Source organism: Anolis carolinensis, chromosome 3 (assembly GCF_035594765.1).
Source record: "Anolis carolinensis isolate JA03-04 chromosome 3, rAnoCar3.1.pri, whole genome shotgun sequence".
NCBI classification, from domain to species: domain Eukaryota; kingdom Metazoa; phylum Chordata; class Lepidosauria; order Squamata; family Dactyloidae; genus Anolis; species Anolis carolinensis.
In genome coordinates, this window is record NC_085843.1 from 7,016,001 (window position 1) to 7,041,767 (window position 25,767).

A 25,767-nucleotide genomic window follows, 5' to 3' on the forward strand; every position below is an offset into this window, starting at 1 on the left:
CACGGAGAGGGTCGCAGTGACATTTCTGGCTCGGAACGCAATCCAGTTGAACGAAACTTGAATCTCTTGACCTCCCTTTGTCCTCCCAGAGAGCCCTCCTCTAAGAAAGAGGAACAAACTTGGAGTATCCTGACTTCGCTTTATTTATTTGTTCCCAACTCAAAGATCTTAGAATTGTTTTGCTGGAAATTGTCATCACCATAAGGAAACTGCCTTTGCAAGGTCTTTAGCCTTCTTTGCCAAGGAGTGCTGGTGCTGCACCAAACTGCAACTCCCATGATCGCATAGCCTTGAGCCATAGCAGTTAAAGCAGTATCAGATTGCATTAGTCCAACAGTGTAGATGCATCCTTAGACCAGCTGTTCTTCCAGGGTTCTTTGAGTGCCAGATTTGTTTTCTGGAATCCTTATTTCTTCTTTGCTCATAGGGTGCCATTGTCAAACCATTGTATTCCAGTGTTTACTATCTTATCCTTGACTCTTTTCCACCCCGATCTGAATAGGGGCAATTTGCAAGGGGCTATAAAATGTCACATTCCCTTTCATTGACCCAATTCAGGAGGGAGCCTGACAATTAATCCTGTGTCTTCTGATTTTTTTCCAATTGCTGTTAATAATAATAATAATAATAATAATAATAATAATAATAATAATAATAATAAGCTGATAAGGAGAAGACCTGGCTATGGCTCACGAATGGGACCCTGAAGAAGGAGACAGAAGGCCTGATCCTTGCAGCCCAGGAGCAAGACATCAGGACAAAGGCAATGAAGGCCAAGATCGAAAAATCAGCTGATGACCCAAAATGCACACCGTGCAAGGAAGCTGACGAAACCATCGATCATATCCTCAGCTGCTGTAAGAAAATCGCACAGACAGACTACAAACAGAGGCACAACTATGTGGCCCAAATGATTCATTGGAACTTATGCCTCAAGTACCACCTCCCAGCAGTAAAGAACTGGTGGGATCACAAACCTGCAAAAGTATTGGAAAATGAGCACGAAAAGGTACTGTGGGACTTCCGAATCCAGACTGACAAAGTTCTGGAACACAACACACCAGACATCACAGTTGTGGAAAAGAAAAAGGTTTGGATCATTGATGTCGCCATCCCAGGTGACAGTCGCATTGACGAAAAATAACAGGAAAAACTCAGCCACTATCAGGACTTCAAGATTGAACTTCAAAGACTCTGGCAGAAACCAGTACAGGTGGTCCTGGTGGTGATGGGCACACTGAGTGCCGTGCCAAAAGATCTCAGCCGGCATTTGGAAACAATAGACATTGACAAAATCACGATCTGCCAACTGCAAAAGGCCACCCTGCTGGGATCTGCACGCATCATCTGAAAATACATCACACAGTCCTAAACGCTTGGGAAGTGTTCGACTTGTGATTTTGTGATACGAAATCCAGCATATCTACCTTGTTTGCTGTGTCATAATAAAATAATAATAATAATAATAATAATAATAATACATTTTATTTATATTCTGCTTTATTTTCCCGGAGGGACTCAGAGGGGATTACAGTATACATATAAGGCAAACATTCAGTGCCTTTTTATAACAGTGAATGACATACAATGGACAGACAAAGGTAAAGGTAAAGGCTTCCCTTTTTCATCTCCGGCGTCTGGAAGCAATGCTCAACTCTGGCTCTGGGAGGTGCTCTTGTTCCATTTTCCACACCGAGGAGCCTGCTGTTCATAGACTTCTCCAATTGCCAGCATATCTGCATATCTGCATGGGGTACCTTTTTACCTTCCCACTGAGGCAGTACCTATTGATCTACTGGCATTGCATGCTTTCGAACTGCTAGGTTGGAAGAAACTAGTGCTGACAGTTGGGAGCTCACTCCGACTTGCAGCTTTGAACTGCCAACCTTCTGGTCAGCAGATCTCCTGCAGCTAGCAGTTTAACCCACTGTGATACTGCGGCCCCAATGTTACAATGTCCTGGCTTATCTCTCTTCTTCCACTTTCCCCCTTCGTCCTCAGCTTAGTTGAGCTGATGCAAACTGAATTTTAAGGTACAAAAGTCATTTGCACTAAATGATCTCAGCAGTATGGAAGGAGAAGCATGGGGAAACATCAATCCATTTCACGTAGGCTCAGGCAAAAACAAACAGATGCAACCTCTACAGGTTTTGTTGTTGCTTGACCATCCAGTTTGCAGCTGCGAAATGTTGCAGGATAACAATCTAGTTCCATCCAGTGTACCTTCCATTCTTTACACAATAGACAGCTGGAGCAGAAATTCATTAATAACACAGATTTTCTGTTCCTGTTTGAAAGTGTTATTTCCTATTTAATTGTGCTGTACATAGTTTAAAAGTAGTTTTGTGGAAGCCACAAACTATGTTGAATTGGTTGAGACTCTATGCAAAGATGTCAGCCAGGGGTGAATCTTTTTAAAATCCCACCATTGCCACCAAATTGCAAAGATGTCAGACAGGGGGGAATCTTTTTAAGAACCCACCTATGACACCAATTGCGGAGATGTGGATGAGTTTCTATTAATTACTTATATTTATATTATTATTATATATTTTATATCCGCAGCCACCAGTTATTAAAAATGTTTTATTTAAAAGATGCCACCAGAGGTAAATATGTTTATAATGCGGCCACCAGATGTTAAGGGGATTATCAACTCTTGCCACCACTATTGGAAGATATAGCCACTAGCTACTTAGAGAGGAGACTTTTTAAGTTTTATTTTTCTTCTTTCTCCTTGTTTGCTTTAGATGGTAATATAGATGACAGAAGCTTAGATGGTAGAAAGAACAATAACACATTTATTCAGGCACAAGCTTAATGGTTACAGTAACTTCTCTTTAGAGGCACTTAGATTAACTGTTGCAAAGCTATATTGATGTGATGAACCATGGGCCTTGTAGTCCTGCTCAGGACATTGTAATTCCTGATGAAGATGAAAACTTGGGTTTTTTACCTTCCCAGTCTGAACTGGATTCCTCTCAGCCAGATCTTTCCCAGGCAGATCTGGGAACCTTGCACCTGCAAGAAAGTTGTGCCCCAGAAGTATGTCAAACAACCCCAGAGCCTACTTCTCCCGTGTTCTTGCGCCGGGAGTTTTGTAAACAACAGAGAAGTTTGGATTCAGCTTCGCGCAGGAGTGCGAGGATAGCAGCTAAGAATGTTGCCAATTAACACTGGTTCTCGTGAGAATCTTTAAGGAGTTTAACATCTGGTCTCAGAGTTTAGCTTTCGTTTCTGATTCCCAGAGAACCGCTTTGGTGAGAAAGTTGGACTCTATATAGGTGTTTTGCCCGCGTAGCAACTTCGCGGAGTCAATTCGTCAGCCTACGGAGCGAGTCGTGTCTGGACAGCGCGTTCCGATTCAAGCCTCGCTCATGCTCAAGCCTTGCCTTGCTATCCAGCCTTCGCCTTGCTTCCCAGCCTTGTTTACCTGCGGACCTTGCCTTGTTTCCCAGGACTAATCCTTGCCTTGTTTCACGGATTTTACCAAGTTATTCCACGGACCTTGTTCTTGTTCTTAGTTACCTTGTTCCACGTTCAAGCCTTGTTTCTAGTATCAAGTTATTCCCTAGCCACGCTCAAGTTTTATGGACTAAAGGACCTTGTCATCTCCCCTCACTTTGCTTGGCAAAGTGAGTGTTTCGGTTATTGGATTACAACTTTGGACCTTAATATTTCATATTGGACATTATTTCCTTGGACTAATTTTGACCTTTCCTGAAAGGTCTGCTTCTGGACTATCTTTTACATTTGCTTTTACTAACTTTATATATTTCCTTAATAAAGATATTAGATAGATTCTGGCTTCTGCGTATGGTTATTGGTGCTCTGTAGCCTGGGTCGTGACAGTTTGACTCCGCCACCCTAAGCACCAATTAACCTTGGCCAGAATGTCTACCGGAACCGTACCCGGTGGGCAGCCACTGAGCTACACCATCAGCAAGGACGAAGTGGATCGCATCCGCGACAGACTCAACGCCCAGGATGGTGAAATAAAGGGCTTGCGGGAGCGCGGAATCCGCCTCCCGGCCATGGCGTTGCCTACCAAGTTTACTGGAGAAGCTTCCAAGGTTCATGTTTTCCGTCGCCAATGTCAAGCTTATCTAGAGGCCCGTGATGCCGAGTTTCCCCAAGAAGACATCAAAGTGGCATGGGTTTACAGTCTTCTAGACGGGCCAGCGGCCAACTGGGCGACGGCACTGTTCGACCAAGCCTCTCCACACCTAAGATCAGCGCAACATTTCTTGGACCACCTCAAGGAGATTTGGGGAATCGAGGACAATTTGGAGGCAGCCGGCCACAAACTCCGTCGCCTTTTCCAAGGAGACAGACCTATGTCTCAGTATATAGCCGAGTTCCGAGTGCTGGCCCACAACACCGGCTGGAACGATGTAGCCCTCAGAGGACAATTCCGGGAGGGTCTCAACATTGAAATGCTGGAAGAAATCTCCAAGGTGGATCCTCCCCAGACCCTCGAGGCACTCATTGATCAATGTTTACGGGCTGAAGTCATGATTGCCAACAGGAAACAGTGGGTTCGAGGCCAGGGCAGTAGAGCCGGGGCAAAACCCCCCGCTCCCGCCAGCGTTCAGCCACGTCCAGTGTGGAGACCCCCACCGCCAACCCCATACCCCAGAGGAGGCGAGGAGGTGCCGATGCAGTTGGGCAATGTGCGTCCCAGACTAGATGCCGCCGAGAAGGCCCGTCGTCAACGCTTAAACCTCTGTTGGTACTGCGGGAACGGGGGCCACTTCGCCAGAGAGTGCCCAGCCAAGGGGAAGCCTGCCGCCCGGCTTGCGGCGGCGTCCTCCACGGAGACGAAGACGTCTGAGCCGACTGGCACACAGCCGGCGGGGGAAGCCAACGACCGGGTGTAGAGAGGCTCGCCAACCCGGTCAAAAAATCCATTCAAGAGCCGCCAACCGGGGTCCTGTTCCTTCTCGTGGTCACATTATGGTCAGCAAAAAGGGGACCCGTCATGATCCACGCCATGATAGACTCTGGAGCTACCAACAACTTCATTGATAGAGAGTATGCCGACTCTCTGGGATTACAATATCATGATTTCAAGAATGCCCGTGTGGTGCAAGCCATAGACGGCCGCCCCCTCAAGACGGGCCCCGTAAGTCAATGGTCGGAACCCACCAGGATGTGGATAAGAGAACATATGGAAGAGATTTCCTTCTTTGTTACCGAGGTTCCCCATTTCCCTGTGATTTTGGGAATTCCATGGCTGACTCTCCACGACCCTAACATCTCCTGGTCCAACAGAGAACTGCAGTTTGCTTCACCGTACTGCCAAAACCATTGCCTCGTAGCCAAGGTATGCCATGCCACAGACACCGAGCCCATCATCACCTTGCCAAAGAAGTACTCCGAGTATTGGGATGTATTCAATGAGAAAGAAGCCGAGAAATTACCCCCACATAGACCTTATGACTGTGCCATTGACTTGGTGGAGGGGGCCCCGATCCCGCGAGGGCATCTCTACTCCCTGACTGAACCAGAGCAAGAAGCTCTCAGGGAATTCCTAGAGACAAACCTTCGCAAGGGATTCATCAGACCCTCTCAATCCCCAGCCGCCTCTCCAGTGATGTTTGTGAAAAAGAAGTCAGGGGAACTACGATTGGTGGTGGACTACAGAGCATTGAACAATATCACCAAGCGGAACAGCTATCCCCTGCCCTTAATCTCGGATCTACTGGATCGGCTTCGAGGAGCCAAGGTTTACACCAAGCTGGATCTTCGGGGGGCTTACAACTTAGTTCGCATCAGGGAAGGGGACGAGTGGAAGACCGCCTTCCAGACCAAATTCGGATTATTCGAGTCCCGAGTTATGAATTTCGGTTTATGCGGAGCCCCCGCAACGTTCCAGCATTTTGTCAATGACATTTTTCAGGACTATCTGGACAGGTTCTTGATAATCTACCTGGACGATTTTTTGGTGTTTTCTAGATCACAATCAGAACATGAGAACCACGTCAAAATGGTGTTACAACGATTGCGGGATCATGGACTTTATGCCAAACTGGAAAAATGCGCCTTTGATCTACAAGAGGTAGATTTCCTTGGTTACCGCATCTCGCCTTTAGGGCTCTCCATGGATCCAGCCAAGGTTTCAGCAGTATTGGAATGGCGGGCGCCAACTAACAAGAAAGAGGTGCAGCGTTTCTTGGGGTTCGCGAATTATTACCGCAAGTTCATTCCAGATTTTGCCCACTGGTCTGACCCAATCACTAGCTGCATCCGTGGAAAACAGCCCTTCCGCTGGACTGATCAAGCAGAGAAAGGGTTCCAGCAACTAAAGAAATTATTCACGTCCCAGCCAATTCTACAGCACCCAGATCCTGGAACCCCTTTTGTTGTGCAAGCGGACGCCTCGGATGTGGCAATTGGGGCTGTACTCTTACAACCGGTGGGAGACCACCTTCATCCCTGTGCCTTTTACTCCCGTCAACTAACCACACCAGAGAAAAATTATACCATTTGGGAAAAAGAACTACTGGCCATAAAGGCAGCTTTTGAAACTTGGAGACATTGGCTAGAAGGGGCCAAATTTCCCATTGAAGTCCACACTGATCATCGTAATCTAGAACACCTAAGAACTGCCCGCAAACTAAACCAGAGGCAGCAACGTTGGGCTTTATTCTTTGAACGTTTCAACTTCCAGATCCATTATGTGACCCCAGCCCAAACCAAGCAAGCAGACGCCCTGTCACGTAAACCGGAATACGCTGCAGGACGCAAGGAGACCTTTGAATCCCAACTGCTACAACCCGAGAACTTTGCCACGCTCACGGTGGGGAACACCAAATCCATTCCCATTGGTTCAACTTCCCCTACTCCAGGACCCATCTGTGCTCAAGAAATCAGGGCTAGTCAGCAAGCAGATGCCTGGGCGCAGGACCAACTTCGCCAAGGTCTGCATTTTCCCTTTTCGCTTAAAGATGGGCTGCTCTGCTATAGAAATCATGTTTATATCCCACCCGGACCGGGCAGGGAAAAAGCGCTTCGCCTGTGTCATGACTGCAAACCAGCAGGACACTTCGGACTATTTAAAACTATGCATTTGATCCTAAGGGATTTTTGGTGGCCCAAGATCCGCAAGGATGTAGAAAAATATGTCAACACCTGCCCAGTATGCCAGCGCTCCAAGATACGAAGGGAAAAGCCCTCAGGGCTTTTACACCCCCTTCCTACCCCATCTCGCCCATGGGAAATAATTTCCGCGGATTTCATCACTGACCTACCACCTTCCTGTGGATTCACCACGATCTTAGTGGTGGTGGACCTTTTCACCAAGTTAGCCCATTTCATTCCCTGCGAAGGCCTCCCCACGGCCAAAGAAACTGCGGATCTATTTCTTCAGCATGTTTTCAGACTACATGGATTGCCCAAGAGTTTAGTCACAGACCGTGGATCTCAATTCACCTCTCGTTTTTGGAAGGCACTACAAAAACTACTGGGCATAGACTCTCGCTTATCTTCAGCTCATCATCCCCAAACAGATGGGCAAACGGAGCGCACCAATGCCACTTTGGAGCAGTATCTTCGCTGTTATGTAAACTACCAACAGGACAATTGGGCTTCTCTGTTACCACTGTCTGAGTTTGCCTACAATAATGGAGTTCAAGCTTCTACAAAAGAAACGCCGTTCTTTGCAAACTACGGCTTCCATCCACGTTTCTTTCCCCCTGTCATTGAAACTTCAGAAGTTCCCGCAGCAGAGGATTGGCTGCAGGAACTCACAGCGGTGCAACAACTTTTGCTCCAGCAACTGGACCAAGCCAAAGAGGACTATAAACGCCACGCTGACAAACACCGCCAGCCGGGCCCTGAAATCAAGGTAGGAGATCGGGTTTTTCTGTCCACTCGCTTTCTGCCCTCCCACCGCCCTTGCCGGAAGTTAGATGCCCGTTTCATCGGCCCCTATCCAGTGGTGGCGCAATTAAACCCCGTGACTTTCAAACTCCAACTTCCGCGTTCAATGCGCATCCACCCAGTGTTTCACCGTTCCCTGCTCCTTCCGGCGGATGGTGTGCGTCCTGATACAGACCAACCGGCCCCCCCTCCTGTTTTGATGAATGGGGAGGAGGAGTTCGAGGTTGAGGACATTTTGGATTCTCGCTTTCATCGCCGCCGCCTACAATATCTCATTGACTGGGTGGGTTTTGGGCCTGAGGAACGCTCTTGGGAAGACGCCTCCACAGTCCATGCTCCTGATCTAACCCGTCGCTTTCATCTGACCTATCCCACCAAACCGCGACCTCGCGCCTCGGGGAGAGGATCCCAGTTTGGGAGGGGCCCTGAGGAGGGGGATAGTGTGATGAACCATGGGCCTTGTAGTCCTGCTCAGGACATTGTAATTCCTGATGAAGATGAAAACTTGGGTTTTTTACCTTCCCAGTCTGAACTGGATTCCTCTCAGCCAGATCTTTCCCAGGCAGATCTGGGAACCTTGCACCTGCAAGAAAGTTGTGCCCCAGAAGTATGTCAAACAACCCCAGAGCCTACTTCTCCCGTGTTCTTGCGCCGGGAGTTTTGTAAACAACAGAGAAGTTTGGATTCAGCTTCGCGCAGGAGTGCGAGGATAGCAGCTAAGAATGTTGCCAATTAACACTGGTTCTCGTGAGAATCTTTAAGGAGTTTAACATCTGGTCTCAGAGTTTAGCTTTCGTTTCTGATTCCCAGAGAACCGCTTTGGTGAGAAAGTTGGACTCTATATAGGTGTTTTGCCCGCGTAGCAACTTCGCGGAGTCAATTCGTCAGCCTACGGAGCGAGTCGTGTCTGGACAGCGCGTTCCGATTCAAGCCTCGCTCATGCTCAAGCCTTGCCTTGCTATCCAGCCTTCGCCTTGCTTCCCAGCCTTGTTTACCTGCGGACCTTGCCTTGTTTCCCAGGACTAATCCTTGCCTTGTTTCACGGATTTTACCAAGTTATTCCACGGACCTTGTTCTTGTTCTTAGTTACCTTGTTCCACGTTCAAGCCTTGTTTCTAGTATCAAGTTATTCCCTAGCCACGCTCAAGTTTTATGGACTAAAGGACCTTGTCATCTCCCCTCACTTTGCTTGGCAAAGTGAGTGTTTCGGTTATTGGATTACAACTTTGGACCTTAATATTTCATATTGGACATTATTTCCTTGGACTAATTTTGACCTTTCCTGAAAGGTCTGCTTCTGGACTATCTTTTACATTTGCTTTTACTAACTTTATATATTTCCTTAATAAAGATATTAGATAGATTCTGGCTTCTGCGTATGGTTATTGGTGCTCTGTAGCCTGGGTCGTGACAATTGAGATGTTTCAAATTCCTTAAAATATCACTTCCTTCTCTACTGCTTTAAACTGCAGTCACCCTGTGAATTTCAATCACAGACTATCTGTTCCTTATCTGGAAACAGACTACCTTAAAATAAGTCACCAAACTTATTTTAAATTGACTCAAATAAGCACTTGAGTCTCCCTGATTCTCCAACTGAGAATCAGTCTTAACTGTACCTCAGCAGGGCACAGACTAACCACTCTTTTTTAAACCTGCACTTCTCCACACAAAATGACAATTGGCTCCGCCCACTTCTCCATGGCAACCAACTCATGAGTGCAGAGTAACTGAAATATTGACCCTTTTAAAACAGTTAAACATGGCATCTGTAAACTAAAAAAAACCCACTTCATTACACTTGATGAGATATTCATTGAGAAATGAGAGAAAAATGTGCTGCAGGATGTCCCTCCTTCAAAAACAAAGTTTATCCATGTTTTTATGATAGAACAAATTAGGAAATGACATTTATAACCCAGATAGCCTTTGATTATAAGGGGTCGGGTTTAGCACAGCAGGCTAAAACGCTGTGCTGCAGAAAAATCCTGATGATTGAAAGGTCAGTAGTTTGAGCCTGGGTCTGGGTGAGCACCTGCCGTTAGCCCCAGCTTACCTGCCCACCTACAAGGTTGAAATCAGAAATGCAAGTATATAAATAGGTACTGCAAATAAATAAATAAATAGAACTTGGGAGATGTTTCGGATAATAGTTCCCACATACCAGCATGGCTATGGTTTTGCTGGTTAGGGAATGCTGGGCGTGAGAGTCCAAACATGTAAGTTTTTCCATGCTCTCTTGAATAGTTCAAGGTGCATCTACACTACAGAATTAACACAGTTTGACACCCCTTTAACTGCCATGGCTCAATGCTATGGAATCCTAGGATTTGTAATTTGGTGAGGCACCAGCACCCTTTGGCAGAGAAGAGTAAAGACCTTGTAGAACAACAACTTGTAGTATTCCACGGCATTGAGCCGTGGCAGTTAAAGTGGTGTCAATCTGAATTAATTCTTCAGTGTAGATGCACCCCAGGAAAGTCATGACATTTCCAAGAACTTTTCCTTCTTTTGGATAAACCCAAAGACTGTATGAAAGATCTTCAGATTTGTTGAAGATGATGATGCTTGTGTTGCGTAAGGAAGTAAAAGATCTGTGTTCCTACTATCTTCATGTTTGGCCAGCCCGGTCGCTTGGGCATCTGCCATGATTTTGATTAAGGCTGGCTTTCTTTTGGCACACTCAGCCCATGCCGTCTGTCTGGAGGTACACACACATCTCGCATTACTCACCAGTGAGCTGCACATTGCTCACTTTCATCTAAATTGCTTTTGGCTTTCCCTGCTTCCCTCTGCCCCACATGGCCTGGTTTCCTACAGATGTTTTGGGGAAGGGCTTCCTGCAAAGCCAGCATCTGGAAGAAAAGACTCCTCAGTTCACTGGAATAAGGGCTTCTCTCCTCCCTGGGTCCATCTGCATTGTTGAATTAATGTAGTTCAATATCGCTTAAACTGCTATGGCTCAATGCTATGGAATCATGGGAGTAGTAGCTTTACGAGATCTTTAGCCTTCTCTGCCAAAGAGTATAGGAGGTAAGAAAGGCTATGCACCCTATAGATCTTCACAATATCTCTTCCATCTTGAAACATATGGCACTTAAAGCCATATGACTGCCATCCCATATTCAAAATAGCAATCCTGAACTTTGTATTCGGCCCCATCTACACTGCCATATATAATCCAGATTACCTGCTTTGAACTGGGTTATATGGGAGTGTAGACAACCTCATTTGATAATCAGGATTATATGTGTTGGCCCCATTTTAGGAGGCAAGCCCTGGCAGTGAAACCAGGGAGAAGCCTGTTGGCAGAAACCCCGGCAAGTGATTTACCTGAGCTGCCCATTTTAAGCGAGTCCCTGCTGTGGCGAGCATTCAGATTAGGCCCAATTTAAATTAGCCAGCAAGCAAGGAGAGAAGGTGATTTTCAGCCAAGGAAGATTTTAGTGATACATTCACAAAGTAGATAGCATACAGAATACAGTTTCACAGCCCCTTTTTATACATAGGCTGCAACCAAGCCTCTAATTCTGACCAGTCACAGCCACTGGCCAGCGTGGGCTGAGAACAAAGGATGATTAAGTGTCGATGAATGGGGTTCCTTTTACTGAGCAGGAAAAATAACAAAGTGATTGAGGGCATTTTCTGGCCCTACCCAGGAATCCTATTGTCTTATAAGATGAACATGGCATAGCCCATTAATAAGGCTGGCCTGTCAGTTCCAGACCCAAGAGAAACAAAACATCATATATTAATACAATCATGCAAAAATGACAGAGGATGGGTTTTGGCTGTAGACATGCAGATTTCCTTCTGATGCGAGAGGTCCTGTTCATCAAAGGTGCAGGTAGTGAAATTGGTTCTTCCCCAGAAGGGCAGGCAGAGGTGATTGCCCTGCCCGAATAAGCTATTGTGTTACAATGTCCAGGTAAAGTCCAAGATATGGATGAGGCTGGGAATTGATGAGGAAGTTCCCAGCTTAGTTTCTTTCTCCAAGGCTATGCAATTGTGTGGGATGCAAGACATCTTTGGATTCAGGAACAAGGTTTCCCTCAAAGGGAAGGAATGGGGATCTCAGGAGCATAAAACATTAGGTTAACACAACATATAGGCAAAACTAGCTGTGCCCGGCCATGCGTTGCTGTGGCGAAGTATGGTGGTATGGGAAATAAAATATTGAGGAATTGGTGGTAGTTAAGGTAAAAGGTAAAGGTTTTCCCCTGACGTTAAGTCCATTATAAATGGGTTATATAGCTGTGTGGAAGGGCCTTGAGTCTACACTGCCATATAATCCAGTTAAAATCAGATAATCTGTATTTTATAGGCAGTGTGGAAGAGGCCTAAGTGAGGCCTAACTCTGCCTATCCCCTGGGCTGAGTGAGTTGCTAGGAGACCAAGTGGGCGGAGTTTAGGCAGCAATTGGATAAAACAATTATTCCTCTCCCTCTAATTAGGACTTCATTTTTCTTTTGTTTTTATTGTATGAACGCAGAGGCATGGATGAGGGGTTGTCCTGCCAAGTTTAGTGTTTCTGGGTTGTGTAGTTTTGTTGTTTTGTTCTAGGCCGAAATTTCATTACCCTTTTATATATATAGATAGAAACACCTAGGAAAAAACATGGAACATTTAGAGCAAATTATATACATCATCATCATCATCATTTAAATTACTTATTAATCGCCCTCCATCCACGATGCTCTAGGCGATTTACAAGATAAAATTGTAAAGGATAAAAATACATACATACAAATATTGATAAAAATTAAAATAGATTAAAAGCTCTAGTAATATAGTTTTCCAAAGTACCTTTAACAAGCCAGGCTTCTCAGAGGAAAAAGGGGAAGGAAGGCAGACAGAGTGGAAGAAAAGGAGGAAAGGGAACAAAAAAGTGAGTAAGGAAGAAAAAGGGAAAGGAAGGAAAAGAGTGAGGAAAGGAGAAAAAAGGAAGGAAAGTAGGGAGAAGGAAGGGGAAAAAAAAGAAAAACGAAGGAGTCTTCAGTGAGTGGGGACGTGTCCCAGGTAAGCTAGACATCCCAAGGACCTGGGGGTGGTTTCCCATGCAACATATGGCAGTGTGGATCTGCGGAACTATGCTGTAGAATTGATGAAGTGTGATACAACATTCACTGCTTTGGCGCAAGGCTATAGTATCATGGGAGTTGTAGTTTCATAGGTTGATGGCCTTCTCTGCCAAAGGATGCTGGTGCTTCACTGAACTGCAATCTCAGGGCCCTTCTACACTACCACATAAGTAGATAATCCAGATTGTATGCTTTGAACTGGATTATATGAGTCTACACTGCCATACACGGTGCTCCATGCAGTCATGCCGGCCACATAACCTTGCAGGTGTCTATGGACAACGCCGGCTCTTCGGCTTAGAAATGGAGATGAGCACCAACCCCCAGAGTCGGTCACGACTGGGTAAAGCCTTTATAGAATCATAGAATCATAGAATCATAGAATAGTAGAGTTGGAAGAGACCACATGGGCCATCTAGTCCAACCCCCTGCTAAGAAGCAGGAAATCGCATTCAAAGCACCCCCGACAGATGGCCATCCAGCCTCTGCTTAAAAGCCTCCAAGGAAGGAGCCTCCACCACGGCCCCGGGGAGAGAGTTCCACTGTTGAACAGCTCTCACAGTGAGGAAGTTCTTCCTGATGTTCAAGTGGAATCTCCTTTCCTGTAGTTTGAAGCCATTCTTCCATTGTGTCCTAGTCTGCAGGGCAGCAGAAAACAAGCTTGCTCCCTCTTCCCTATGACTTCCCTTCACGTATTTGTACATGGCTATCATATCTCCTCTCAGCCTTCTCTTCTGCAGGCTAAACATGCCCAGCTCTTTAAGCCGCTCCTCATAGGGCTTGTTCTCCAGACCCTTAATCATTTTAGTCGCCCTCCTCTGGACGCTTTCCAGCTTGTCAACATCTCCCTTCAACTGTGGTGCCCAAAATTGGACACAGTATTCCAGGTGTGGTCTGACCAAGGCAGAATAGAGGGGGAGCATAACTTCCCTGGATCTAGACGCTATTCCCCTATTGATGCAGGCCAGAATCCCATTGGCTTTTTTAGCTGCCGCATCACATTGTTGGCTCATGTTTAACTTGTTGTCCACAAGGACTCCAAGGTCTTTTTCGCACACACTGCTGTCAAGCCAGGCGTCCCCCATTCTGTATCTTTGATTTCCATTTTTTCTGCCGAAGTGAAGTATCTTGCATTTGTCCCTGTTGAACTTCATTTTGTTAGTTTCGGCCCATCTCTCTAGTCTGTCAAGATCGTTTTGAATTCTGCTCCTGTCTTCTGGAGTGTTGGCTATCCCTCCCAGTTTTGTGTCGTCTGCAAACTTGATGATCGTGCCTTCTAACCCTTCGTCTAAGTCGTTAATAAAGATGTTGAACAGAACCGGGCCCAGGACGGAGCCCTGCGGCACTCCACTTGTCACTTCTTTCCATGATGAAGACGACGCATTGGTGAGCACCCTTTGGGTTCGTTCGCTTAGCCAATTACAGATCCACCTAACCGTAGTTTTGTCTAGCCCACATTTTACTAGTTTGTTTACCTTTTTACACTGCCATATAATCCAGTTCAAAGCAAATAATCTGGATTTTATATGGTAGTGTAGAAGGGCCCTCTGGCAGGATCAACGCTGCAATATGATCCAGATTATCAAAGCAGACAATCCACATTTTCTGCTTTGAACTGGATTATATGAGTCTACACTGCCATATAATCCAGTTCAAAACAGATAATCTGGAATTTATATGACAATTTGGATCCAGCCTCAGGATTCCATAGCTCATGACAGTTAAAGTGGTATCAAATTGCATTAATTGTACAGTGTAGCTGCATCCTAAGTCATCTTTCAATTCCAGAAACCTGCCTGCTTTTCCATCCTGGTCCTTGAAACTCCCCAATTTAGTTCAGTTACGCAAATAAACACAAGTAAATCAGAATATCTCAGGCCAATTAGAGGAATCTAGGAGGTTATGGAGCCCCAGCCCCTTCTCTCCAGCTGTTCATGTGAAATCTCTGGTCTCTGTGAGTGCCATACATCCTGTTTTCCTTCGACATTCTTCCGCATCCCATATGGGAATACCCATAATAAATGGTGGCCCTTGGGCCAAATAAGGGTGGAGGGAAAAATCGGAATTATGTTTGTTTTATAAGAGCAGAAGCAGAAGCAAAGAGGCCCAGATAAAGTTGGAAGGAGTTCAAAAGAGAAGGGGAGGGGGAAAGGGACCACCACTTGTGATATGGAAGTCGGTCCAGCCTGGGAATAGGCTTTGATGGGAACAATTGGGGTTTTAGGATTAATAAGAGCCACTAATAAGAGAGAGAATAAGGAGTCCATATCGCAGGCATTGGCAAACTTCGGCCCTCCGGGGGTCTTGGACTTCAGCTCTCACAATTCCCAATTGGTAGGACAGTAAATAAAGAGCAACACTCTGAAAACAGGGGGAATCCAAACAAGAAACAATCAGGGCCAGCTAACACCTCCCAACAAAGGATTCCTCCAGGCAAACTTTGAAGCTACAAAGCTATTCAATACTAATAAAGGTGATCAATGGCAATATTCACACTTACCTCAAACAGACAAGAGTTCTTTCTCTCACCCTGGATATTACACAGTTATGAGGGTTGAATGAAAAGTAATGCCTCCACCTTCGTAACTTCTTTCTCTCACCCTGGACATTCCACAGTTACAAGGGTTGAATGAAAAGTAATGCCTCCACCTTCGTAACTCCTCAACAGATGGCAGTCCTGGTCTGCGGCAGGTACTGGCTTGTTCCGTAGACTCTCCTCTACAGTTCTATTTGGCGGAAAGCCTTAGCATTGAATGGTTGTGTTGTTAAAGTGCGAAGTATGGAACCCTGCACAGACGTTGCTTAAGTCGCATTGACCGACCGTCTGCGCAGGGTTCCATACTTCACACTTTAACAACACAACCGTTCAAGGCTAAGGCTTCCCGCCAAATGGAACTGGAGAGTCTACTGAACGAGCCAGGCCCTGCCCCATACCAGGACTGCCATCTGTTGAGGAGTCACGAAGGTGGAGGCATTACTTTTCATTCAACCCTTGAATATAAACATCACTTGCCTAGTTTCGAACAAATCTCACAACCTCTGAGGATTTTTTTTTGTGTCAGGAGCAACTTGAGAAACTGCAAGTCGCTCCTGGTGTGAAAGAATTGGCCATCTGCAAGGAGGTTGCCCAGGGGTCGCCCGGATGTTTTGATGTGTTTTATCATCCTTGTGGGAGGCTTATCTCATGTCCCAGCATGGAGCTGGAGCTGACAGAGGGAGCTCATCCTTGCTCTCCCCAGGTTGGAGTCAAACTGGCAACCTTCAAGTCAGCAACCCAACCTTCAAGTCAGCAGTCCTGGTGGCACAAGGGTTTAATCCACTGCACCACCAGGGGCTCCTCTGAGGATGCCTGCTATAGATGTGGGTGAAACGTCAGGAGAGAATGCTTCTGGACCATGGCCAGACAACCTGGAAAACTCATGGCAACGCAGTAATTTTGGCCATGAAAGCCTTCGGCAACACATTTAACTAAAAGTTGTTTGTAAGCTGAATGTTTGTAATGCGGGGACTACCTGTATACTTTATACATATAAATGTAATTTTATACACAACTTATTAAACAATTTTCTACATGAAAAAATATTTGTGTACACTGAACCATCAGAAAGCAAGAGAGACACTATTCCAGTCACCCATGTGGACAATTTCAGATTCTGGAGTTTTGGGGATTTTGGATGCTTGGTCTTTAATATTACTTACGCTAACAACAGGCGTGAATCTTTTCTGCTTTCATTCCCGAAAACAAGACTCAAGAATAGAGCAACATCTTTTTCCTGTTGCATGGGATTATTTAAGAAGTTTTGGGCTATTTTTTCTTTGTTTGAAAAAATCATGGAGGATTGGCTTGTTTGTTGTTGTTTTCTGCGGTTTTTACTGAGTGATTCCAATGGTTTTTGTTTATTTCGTGTCAAAAGCATTGCATAAATAGATAAGTTCAAAACTGAAAAAGTAAAGGGAGCACAAGCTGCTAAATAGTTTTAGGCCAAAACCAGGCAACAATGACAACATTGTCCGTAGCTTTAAAGATGTAGGATTTACTGGACCAAATTTGGCATAAATACCTGACACAACCAAATTTGAATACTGGTGGGGTTGGGAAGGGGGTTGATTTTGTCATTTGGGAGTTGTAGTTGCTGGGATTTATAGTTCACCTACAATCAAAGAGCCCCTTGAACCTCACCCATGATAGAATCGGGCCAATTGGGTTATGTGGTTATGTGACATATCAAGTGGCCCTTTTTTGCTTTAGCTCCAAAAACTATCAGAAAGAGGAGCTAAATAAAATTGCCACATCTCATTTTGTCTGTTGGTTTTTCAGATAAAGCTAAGGCACAGATTCTGTGAAACTAATTCCGGATTGTTAAATTATCTGTCTTTCCCATAATCTGAGTATCTCCTTGTAGCACCTGCCAGAAATATTATACAGTCTTTATTGCGTAGATTCACATTTTTGTCTTTAAATTACACGATAAGCAACAATTATCCTCCAAAGTAGACTTTTCTCCTCTTATTTGGCTAATCCAAGTTAAGACCTCTTCCCAAAAGTTTAGTATCATTGGACATAATAGCCATTGGACCCTAATGCTCCGCATCCTCTCCAGCATCCTTTTAAGTAAAGTTAATCAATAAGAAAGTACATTTAATGAAGTTGCCCTTTATTTTTTGAAAATGTCTATCTTAATAGTTTTTTTAAAATTATTTAGATTAGTGGTTCTCAACCTTCCTAATGCCAAGACCCCTTAATACAGTTCCTCATGTTGTGGTGACCCCCAACCATAAAATTATTTTTGTTGCTCCTTCAAAACTGTAATTTTGCGACTGTTATGAATCGTAATGTAAATATCTGATATGCAGAATGTATTTTTATTCGCTGGATCAAATTTAGCACAAACACCCGATATGCCCAAATTTGTATACTGGTGGGGTTGGGATGATTTTTTCATTTGGGAGTTGTAGTTGCTGGGATTTATAGTTCACCTACAATCAAAGAGCACTCTGAACCCAGCCCGCAATGGATCTGCATCAAACTTGGCATGGTACCTACATGGCCAACACTGAATACCAGTGGGGTTGGGGGGCTGTTTTTGAATTCTGGGAGTTGTAGTTCACCAACACTCAGAGAGCACTCTGTACCAAACTGGTGATGGAACTAGTAAACTTGCCACACATACCCAACATGCCAAACTTTGAATACTGGTGATGTTTCGAGGGGGGTGACCTCAGAGGTTGGGAGTATTTGCAGCGCAGCAGTAGTTGGACGGAAGCAGTGGAACGCAGAATGAAGAGATACTCAGAGACGTTGGTAAAAACTATTTACAAAGTTTTACTGTATGCAGCAATAATCAACACAAACAGACTTGCAGACGACAGACGAACACAGGACTGCTCTGTTCTCCAACAGAACTTGACTCGAACTGTAGGCAGACAGAACTCAACTAAACTGAACTGAACTGATGTAATCGTTATGCACAAACACTTGTGTCTGGATACTCCCTAGTTCCAGCCACGCATCAAGGTCATCATAGCTTCTTGGCAATTAACTCTTTCCACATTATGGTACAATCTGGATGATGCAATCAGTTGCAATACAAGCATGGCACAAATTGCATTTAAACACTATCAATACACAAATCCCACATTAACAGAACTGATCCAACATGATGGTAATTGTAGTTCTCCTTGCATCCAGAGAACACTGTGACCCCCCCACACACACACACATGATGGATCTGAACCAAACTGGACACACAGACCCAGCCCTCCCCGTGGCTGAAAGGCCAGTGGAGAGGCCAGATAAGCACAGTAGAAGGAGGGCTTTTGGTGGGAGGATTTGTCATCAATTTCTAAAAATAAAGAGAAGGACAGGACGAGAGAACTTCAGCCTTCTCTGCCAAAGGGGTTCCTAATAACATCAGAAATATTTTATTTATTTATTTATTTATTTATTACAATATTTATATCCCGCCCTTCTCACCCAACAGGGGACTCAGGGTGGCTTACAATAAAACAGACATATAAAAACAGTACAATACACTATAAATCAGTTAAAAAATTAACTTACATATAACATTCATAAAATGCATTTATAAAATATAGATTTCTATAGATAGAAATATGTGTTTTCTGATGGTCTTTGGTGACCCCTCTGACACCCCCTTGCAACTCACACCTCCAGTTCCTTCAAGGTCGAGCCAGTCACTTCAAGGATACCATCCATCCATCTCGCCCTTGGTCGGCCTCTCTTCCTTTTTCCTTCCATTTTCCCCAGCATCATGATCTTATAAATCCTGTAACGAATTTATAACGACTGCCACCAATTTGTAAAGATGCAACCACCAAAGACTCAGGGAAGAAACCTTTTACCTTTTTTTTCCCTTTCTTCTTCTTCACTTTAGATGGTAGCGTAACTTAGTTTAGAATATATGCAACAGAGGCTTGGATGTTGAAAGAACAATAACAAGTTTATTCAGGCACAGAGCTTAGTGGTTACAATGTTGTTTCTCACTTAGAGGTACACTTTCTTCAACAGTTGCAATAATAACATATGGTGAATTCTCCTTTCCTTGAGCAGTTTAAACCTTTTTCTTCTCTTACAAACGATGCTATCAACTGATCACTTTGGATCTAACTGGGATTGCTTCCCCTTATCACTCAGACTTCACTACTAACTCAAATAAGTCACTTGACCTATTTAAAACGACTCAGACTAGAGATCTGAACTTCCCTGGTTCTCACAACCTTAGAACCAGTCTTTCCCTGTGATTCCTTGATCACAGACTGACCCTCTTTTTCAAAATCTGCTCTCTTTTCCAAGTGGCAGTTGGCTCCGCCTACGTTTCTATGGTAACCTGCCTCAGAATGCTGAGCTGGCTACCATCCCCCACGCACTGATAACTCTAATACTTACCCTTTTAAAAAATATACACACAATTAAACATAACATCTGTAAACCAAAATTCATACTTCATTACAGGTCCCGACCCCCATGTTGAGAAATGCTGATTTAGATCCTATTATGCATTTAGATTAATTTGTCTGCAACATGTATGTCCCAGCAATTGCTCATGCCCATTCTCTCTTTCCTTTGTTTTCCTGCAGAGAAACATGGATGCCTTTTGCAACAGCAGGAACCTAGATCAGATACCTCCGGCACTTCATCAAAATGTAAACAAAATTGTCCTTTCTGAGAACAAGCTTCAGAACATCACAGAGAGGCCGCTGACTTTTTACACTTCTCTCAGACATTTGGACTTCAACTCCAACCACATTGGCTTCATCAAGCCGGGGATCTTCTCCAGCCTGAGAAGTTTGGAGGAGATCCATTTGGCCAACAACCAACTCTATCGCATGGCTCAGAGCAACCTTTGGGTTGGACTCCTTCCCCACGTCAGGACATTAGATCTGTCTCGCAACAGGCTCTACAATGGGATGGCCGAACACTTCCTTCACAAAGCGCCGTCCCTTCAGTACCTTTCCCTGGCAGAGAACAGCATTATAGAAATTTCCCAGAAAACCTTCCAGGGCTCTCCCTCCCTGATCGAGGTCAACCTTCACAGCAATATGATCATGGAGATAGAAGAGGGAGCCTTTGAGAGTTTATCGCAACTCTCCAAACTCAACCTCTCTATGAACTCGCTCACCTGCATCGCTGGTTTCGACTTGAAGCAGTTGCGGATTCTTGATCTCAGCCGGAATAGTATCGAGATCTTCCATTCCACTGAATCCAAGGATGAATTCAACCTGATTTGGTTGGACTTGAGTGAGAACAAATTGCTCCGCTTCCCAGTTCTCCCCCAGGTCAACAAGCTGGCCTTCCTGAACCTGACGAAGAACATCCTCCAGTCTGTTCTGGTGGAGTCCCTTGGTGAGGATGAGGACTATAACTGGGAAGACCCATCTCTTCCTCTCTTGGGTCAGGATCAGAAAAGCAATGCCAGTTCTCCACATTTGCCTGAGCTGTTACATTTGGACTTGAGTTACAATGAGATCAAGTCCATCCCAAGTGACTTCTTCACTTCCATGTCTAACCTTCAGTTTCTGAACCTCAGCAAAAACTGCCTTCAGACTTTTGTGGCAAATTCTGAGCTGGTCTCACTGGCCGTTCTTGACATCAGTTCCAACTCTTTACAAGATCTAGAGGTGGACGTCAACACCTTGGGCAACTTACAAGAGTTCTACCTTCAAGAAAACTATCTCCAAGCACTACGATCGGACATCTTTAAAGGCCTTCCACATCTCTGGCTGCTTAACCTCCGAAGCAACAACCTGAGTCTTTGCAGCTTCCAATCAAGATTGGCCAGACAAAGACCTGCAGCTGAAGAAGACGGCTGCATCTCCTTTGTTGATGTTCCTGAGCTTCAGCATTTATATCTGTCAGACAACAAGTTGAAGAGCATCCCGGTGTATGGTTTCTACAGGACTCAACTTGTAGCTCTGGACCTCTCTATGAACTGGGGACTTCACATAGATGCCGAATCATTGTCTGGCTTGGAACTCTCTCTCGAATACTTGGATTTACATGGGAATGGCATGACAACTCTGAATGTCAATTTCCCCCTTTTCCCTAACTTGAAATATCTCAATCTCTCCGACAATCAGCTCAGCTGGTTGTCTCCTTGGACTGAGGGCTGCTGTGCCTTGGAAGTTCTGGACCTGCAATACAACAGCTTCAGCAATCTGAAAAATAGCAAGATCCCAGCTTTGGAAAATAACCTACGGAATCTGTACTTAGCGGGAAACCCGCTCAGTTGCTGCGGAAACATCTGGCTCTCCCACATGATCCACAAAGCCACTGTGGAGATCCCCAACTTAGACCTAATCAAGTGCCAGCATGTCAAGAGTTTTGGGTACAAAGAAGAAGAAATGCATGTGGTCAATATCAGGCCGGAAGACTGTGAAAAAGAGGACCGCAAGAAGATGAGTGTGCTGATTCTACTAGCGGTGGCCCTGCTTTTATCGCTGGTGGTCATCGGAGTAGCCGTGTTCTGTTGCTATCGTCGTCACATGTTTGGACGTCACTACAAGGCATAGGAAGTGCGCTGATTCTCCAAGTGCCTACACACATTGATGCTCCTCAGCCACTTTCCACTGGACAACTCATGGCCAGTTGTAGTGATAGACTTAATTGAAGAGCATACAACGTGATACAAAACTCCTGTTTGTGGTCTAGGATCCATGATGAATCCTTCTCATGCGCAAATAATCCCTGTATGACCACGTTCGTGAGAAACTGCTCTAAGACAGTTCTTCAGAGGTTCCTCTGAAGCTCATTGAGATAGATTGAGAAGAATGTGCTGCGGTGTTTTCTGAACATTTACATATCCAGAGCTCCCTTGGGTTTGGTGGATTAAAATGGTGGATTATTCACTCTTACATTCCAAAAATACACAATCAAATTCCCTTAAGACCAGAGCCATTGCTAGTAGAATACATACATACATCGGTTCCCAGAATATTTGATGGGTCCTTTCCTTGAACTGGCTACAGGTTACCTTTGTTAGCATTACTTTCCATTTTTCCACCTCTTCTTTGCCCAGCAAAGCCATGTGTTGGTCTAACTCAGTGATTTCCAAAGTGGGCACCACCGCCCCCTGGTGGGCGCTGGAGCAATCCAGGGGGGCGGTGATGGCACTTTTTAGGACACGGGGCGGGGCCAGGGGAGGGGCGGGGCCTCTTCCCAAGTGCCGGAGACAGGGCTGAGCACCTGAGGTGCCTGTTAGGACACACAGGAGGCGGAGCTAGAGGAGTGGGTGTGGCTTCTTCCCAAGAGCCCAAGACAGGGCTGAGAATCTATACCTCTCCTGAGGCACTTGTTGGGACACAGAGGGCGGAGCTAGGGAAGGGGGCGGGGCCTCTTCCCAAGAGCCTGAGACAGGGCTGAGCCTCTATACCTCTCCTGAGAGGCCTTTTAGGACCAAAGGGCGGGGCTAGGGATGGGGGCGGGGCCTCTTCCCAAGAGCCTGAGACAGGGCTGAGCCTCTATACCTCTCCTGAGAGGCCTTTTAGGACTAAAGGGCGGGGCTAGGAGTGGGGCGGGGCCTCCTTCCAAGATCCTGAGACAGGGCTGAGCCTCTATATCTTTCCTGAGAGGCCTTTTAGGACTAAAGGGCAGGGGCTAGGAGTGGGGGCGGGGCCTCTTCCCAAGAGCACGAGACAGGGCTGAGCCTCTATACCTCTCCTGAGAGGCCGTTTAGGACTAAAGGGCGGGGCTAGGAGTGGGGGCGGGGCCTCTTCCCAAGAGCACGAGACAGGGCTGAACCTCTGTATACCTCCCTTGAGGCACTTGTTAGAACACGGGGGTGGGGTATAGAGGTCAAGCCCTGTCAGGCACTTGGGAAGAAGCCCCTCTTCCATCCCCGCTTCCTGTGTCCTGGCAGGCACCGCAGGACAGGGATAGAAGCTCAGCCCTACCTCTGAGCTCGTAACTCCGCCCATCCCAGTCCTGGCTGCCCATTTGTGGCCTCGCCCACCTCCCCTCACAGCCCTGCATCTTGGACTAGGGGAGAGGCTCAGCCCCGCCCACTTGAGAAGGAGCCACGCCCACCCCTCTAAGCCACGCCCCCCTTTCCAGGCGGCACTGAGTCATATTTTTTCTGGAAAGTTTGGGAACCACTGGTCTAACTTCTTCCAGGATTGCAGTGAGTCCCAGTTGCCCATTATTTCTTACCTTGCGATCACATCACAGACCAGATCTTGGCGGCAAAGAGGGACTGATGCTGCATAAGGACACCACCTCGTTGTAGGGTTAGTTCAATTTTTGAAGCATATCTAACCCCACAAGTGATGGTGAGCTTATGTTTGCAGTAACCTAAGGACAAAGGGGGAGAGCAGAAGGAGGAGAGAGAAACCGGGACAGTTTAAAAGCAGGTGGAAAAAGTGGGACAGCAAAGAATTAATTCCTGCCAAAATCAGGAAAGTCAGGAGAACGTCAATGGTTTCTCCCACCTTTTTGCAATGTCCTCCTAGACTACCATATTGTTTTCCTTGTCTGCTCGCCATTCTTCCTGCCATCCCTTGATTACTGTTACAAATCCCTGTGGTCAAACTCCTTAGCTCAGATACTGTGTTATATGGTTGCCCCATATGCCATATTTGTGTATTCTTGTTTATTCTGATCACCTTCCGGATGAAACTGATACAACAGGACCTCATCTTGGGCTTGATCCCAATCCTGTCGGGACTTCTATTGCTCGGCACACCTTTCTTTTTTGCCTGCCTTAAATCCAATTATAGATACCTCAAATGCCTCGTAGGCTGCATCAACTATCAGCACCTTGGTTGATGGGACATTTTGCACATTTTCCTGGCGATCCCTCCGAATCGGAACAGGTGAAGGTTTTTATTGCTTTAAAAGGGGACGATCCGGGCATTCGTACATTTGTGGTAATAAACGACTGAGAGTTTGTAACCTTTGGTTTGTCTTGTGATGTGAAATTTTGATTTAAAGCACAATGGGTTTGGACAGATCTGTTCACAGAATGAGACTTTGGGATCTGGAGTGCCAATACGCCTCATTGGATCGTCCATTTGGTTATCTTTTTACAAAAACACAACTGAGGACACAAGAGAAGCAAAAGGATAACAGAGAAGGTTTTAGGTTCCCAAGAGCAGGTTGCATTGGTTCCAATGGGTCAAAGCTCTGGTCAAGAAAGTTTGGGGTCCTAAATGTTGGAAATACCATTTGACATGAGTCAATCATAGAGTTGGAGGAGATCCCCATGGTCATCCAATCAGCCATTCAGGAAGACACAACCAAAAACTTCCTGACAGATGGCCATCCAGTCTCTGCTTAAAAACCTCAAGACTCCCAGGCAAGATATTAGACTGTTGAACAGATCTTACTGTCAGGAAGTTCTTCCTAATGTTTAGGTGGAGTTTCCATCCCAACTCCATTGCTCTGTGTCCTAGAACCCAGAACAGCAGGAAACAAACGTGTCTCCTCCTCAATGTGACATCCTTTCACATATGTAAACATGGCTCTCATGTCACCTAAGCTATTCCTTATCGGGCAGTGGATCCCAACCCTTTTTTGGCCAAAGACCACGTTGACTAGGGACCATGTTGACCAGGGACCATGTTGACCAGGGACCATGTTGACCAGGGACCACTTTGATCAAACACCACTTGACCAGGGACCATGTTGACCAGGGACCACTTTGCCCAAAGACCACTTGACCTGGGACCATGTTGACCAGGGACCACTTTGACCAAAGACCACTTGACCAGGGACCATGTTAACCAGGGACCACTTTGACCAAAAACCACTTGACCTGGGACCATGTTGACCAGGGACCACTTTGCCCAAAGACCACTTGACCTGGGACCATGTTGACCAGGGACCACTTTGACCAAAGACCACTTGACCAGGGACCATGTTGACCATGGACCACTTTGATCAAAGACCACTTGACCGGGACCATGTTGAACAGGGACCACTTTGACCAAAGACCACTTGACCAGGGACCATGTTGACCAGGGACAACTTTGACCAAAGACCACTTTGACCAGGGACCTCTCTCCAACATTAGTACCAAAGGGGTTATGAATCAGTTTTTGGTCAACTTTAGATTCAGTTTGGTTATTTGAGGTGCTGATTTAGAAAATTGCATTGGATAGACCACATCAGCTCTAGTTTCTGATACAGAACATATGCCATCCAGTGTCACCATCTGCTCATCCACAGAAAATTATATTTAATAAGCCTTGACACTATAAGAGAGTTTTGTTAGACCAGTTGCTCTCATTACAACGGTGTAGTAATGGTGAGGACGCGGATGGTATTTTAGTTCTTGCAGACCATTGG

At 45.6% G+C, this 25,767-nt stretch overlaps 1 protein-coding gene across 1 annotated transcript in view; it reads left to right on the forward strand.

Annotated features, from left to right (window-relative positions):
* Positions 1–24,372, forward strand: part of lrrc32 (leucine rich repeat containing 32) — a 40,364-nt gene extending 15,992 nt beyond the window's left edge. Inside the window, exon 3 of the mRNA XM_062974460.1 lies at positions 20,064–24,372. Coding sequence (XP_062830530.1) covers positions 20,064–21,995 — 1,932 coding nt within the window. The 3' untranslated portion in view covers positions 21,996–24,372. The remainder of the gene's footprint in view (positions 1–20,063) is intronic.
* The last annotated feature ends 1,395 nt before the right edge of the window (positions 24,373–25,767 follow it).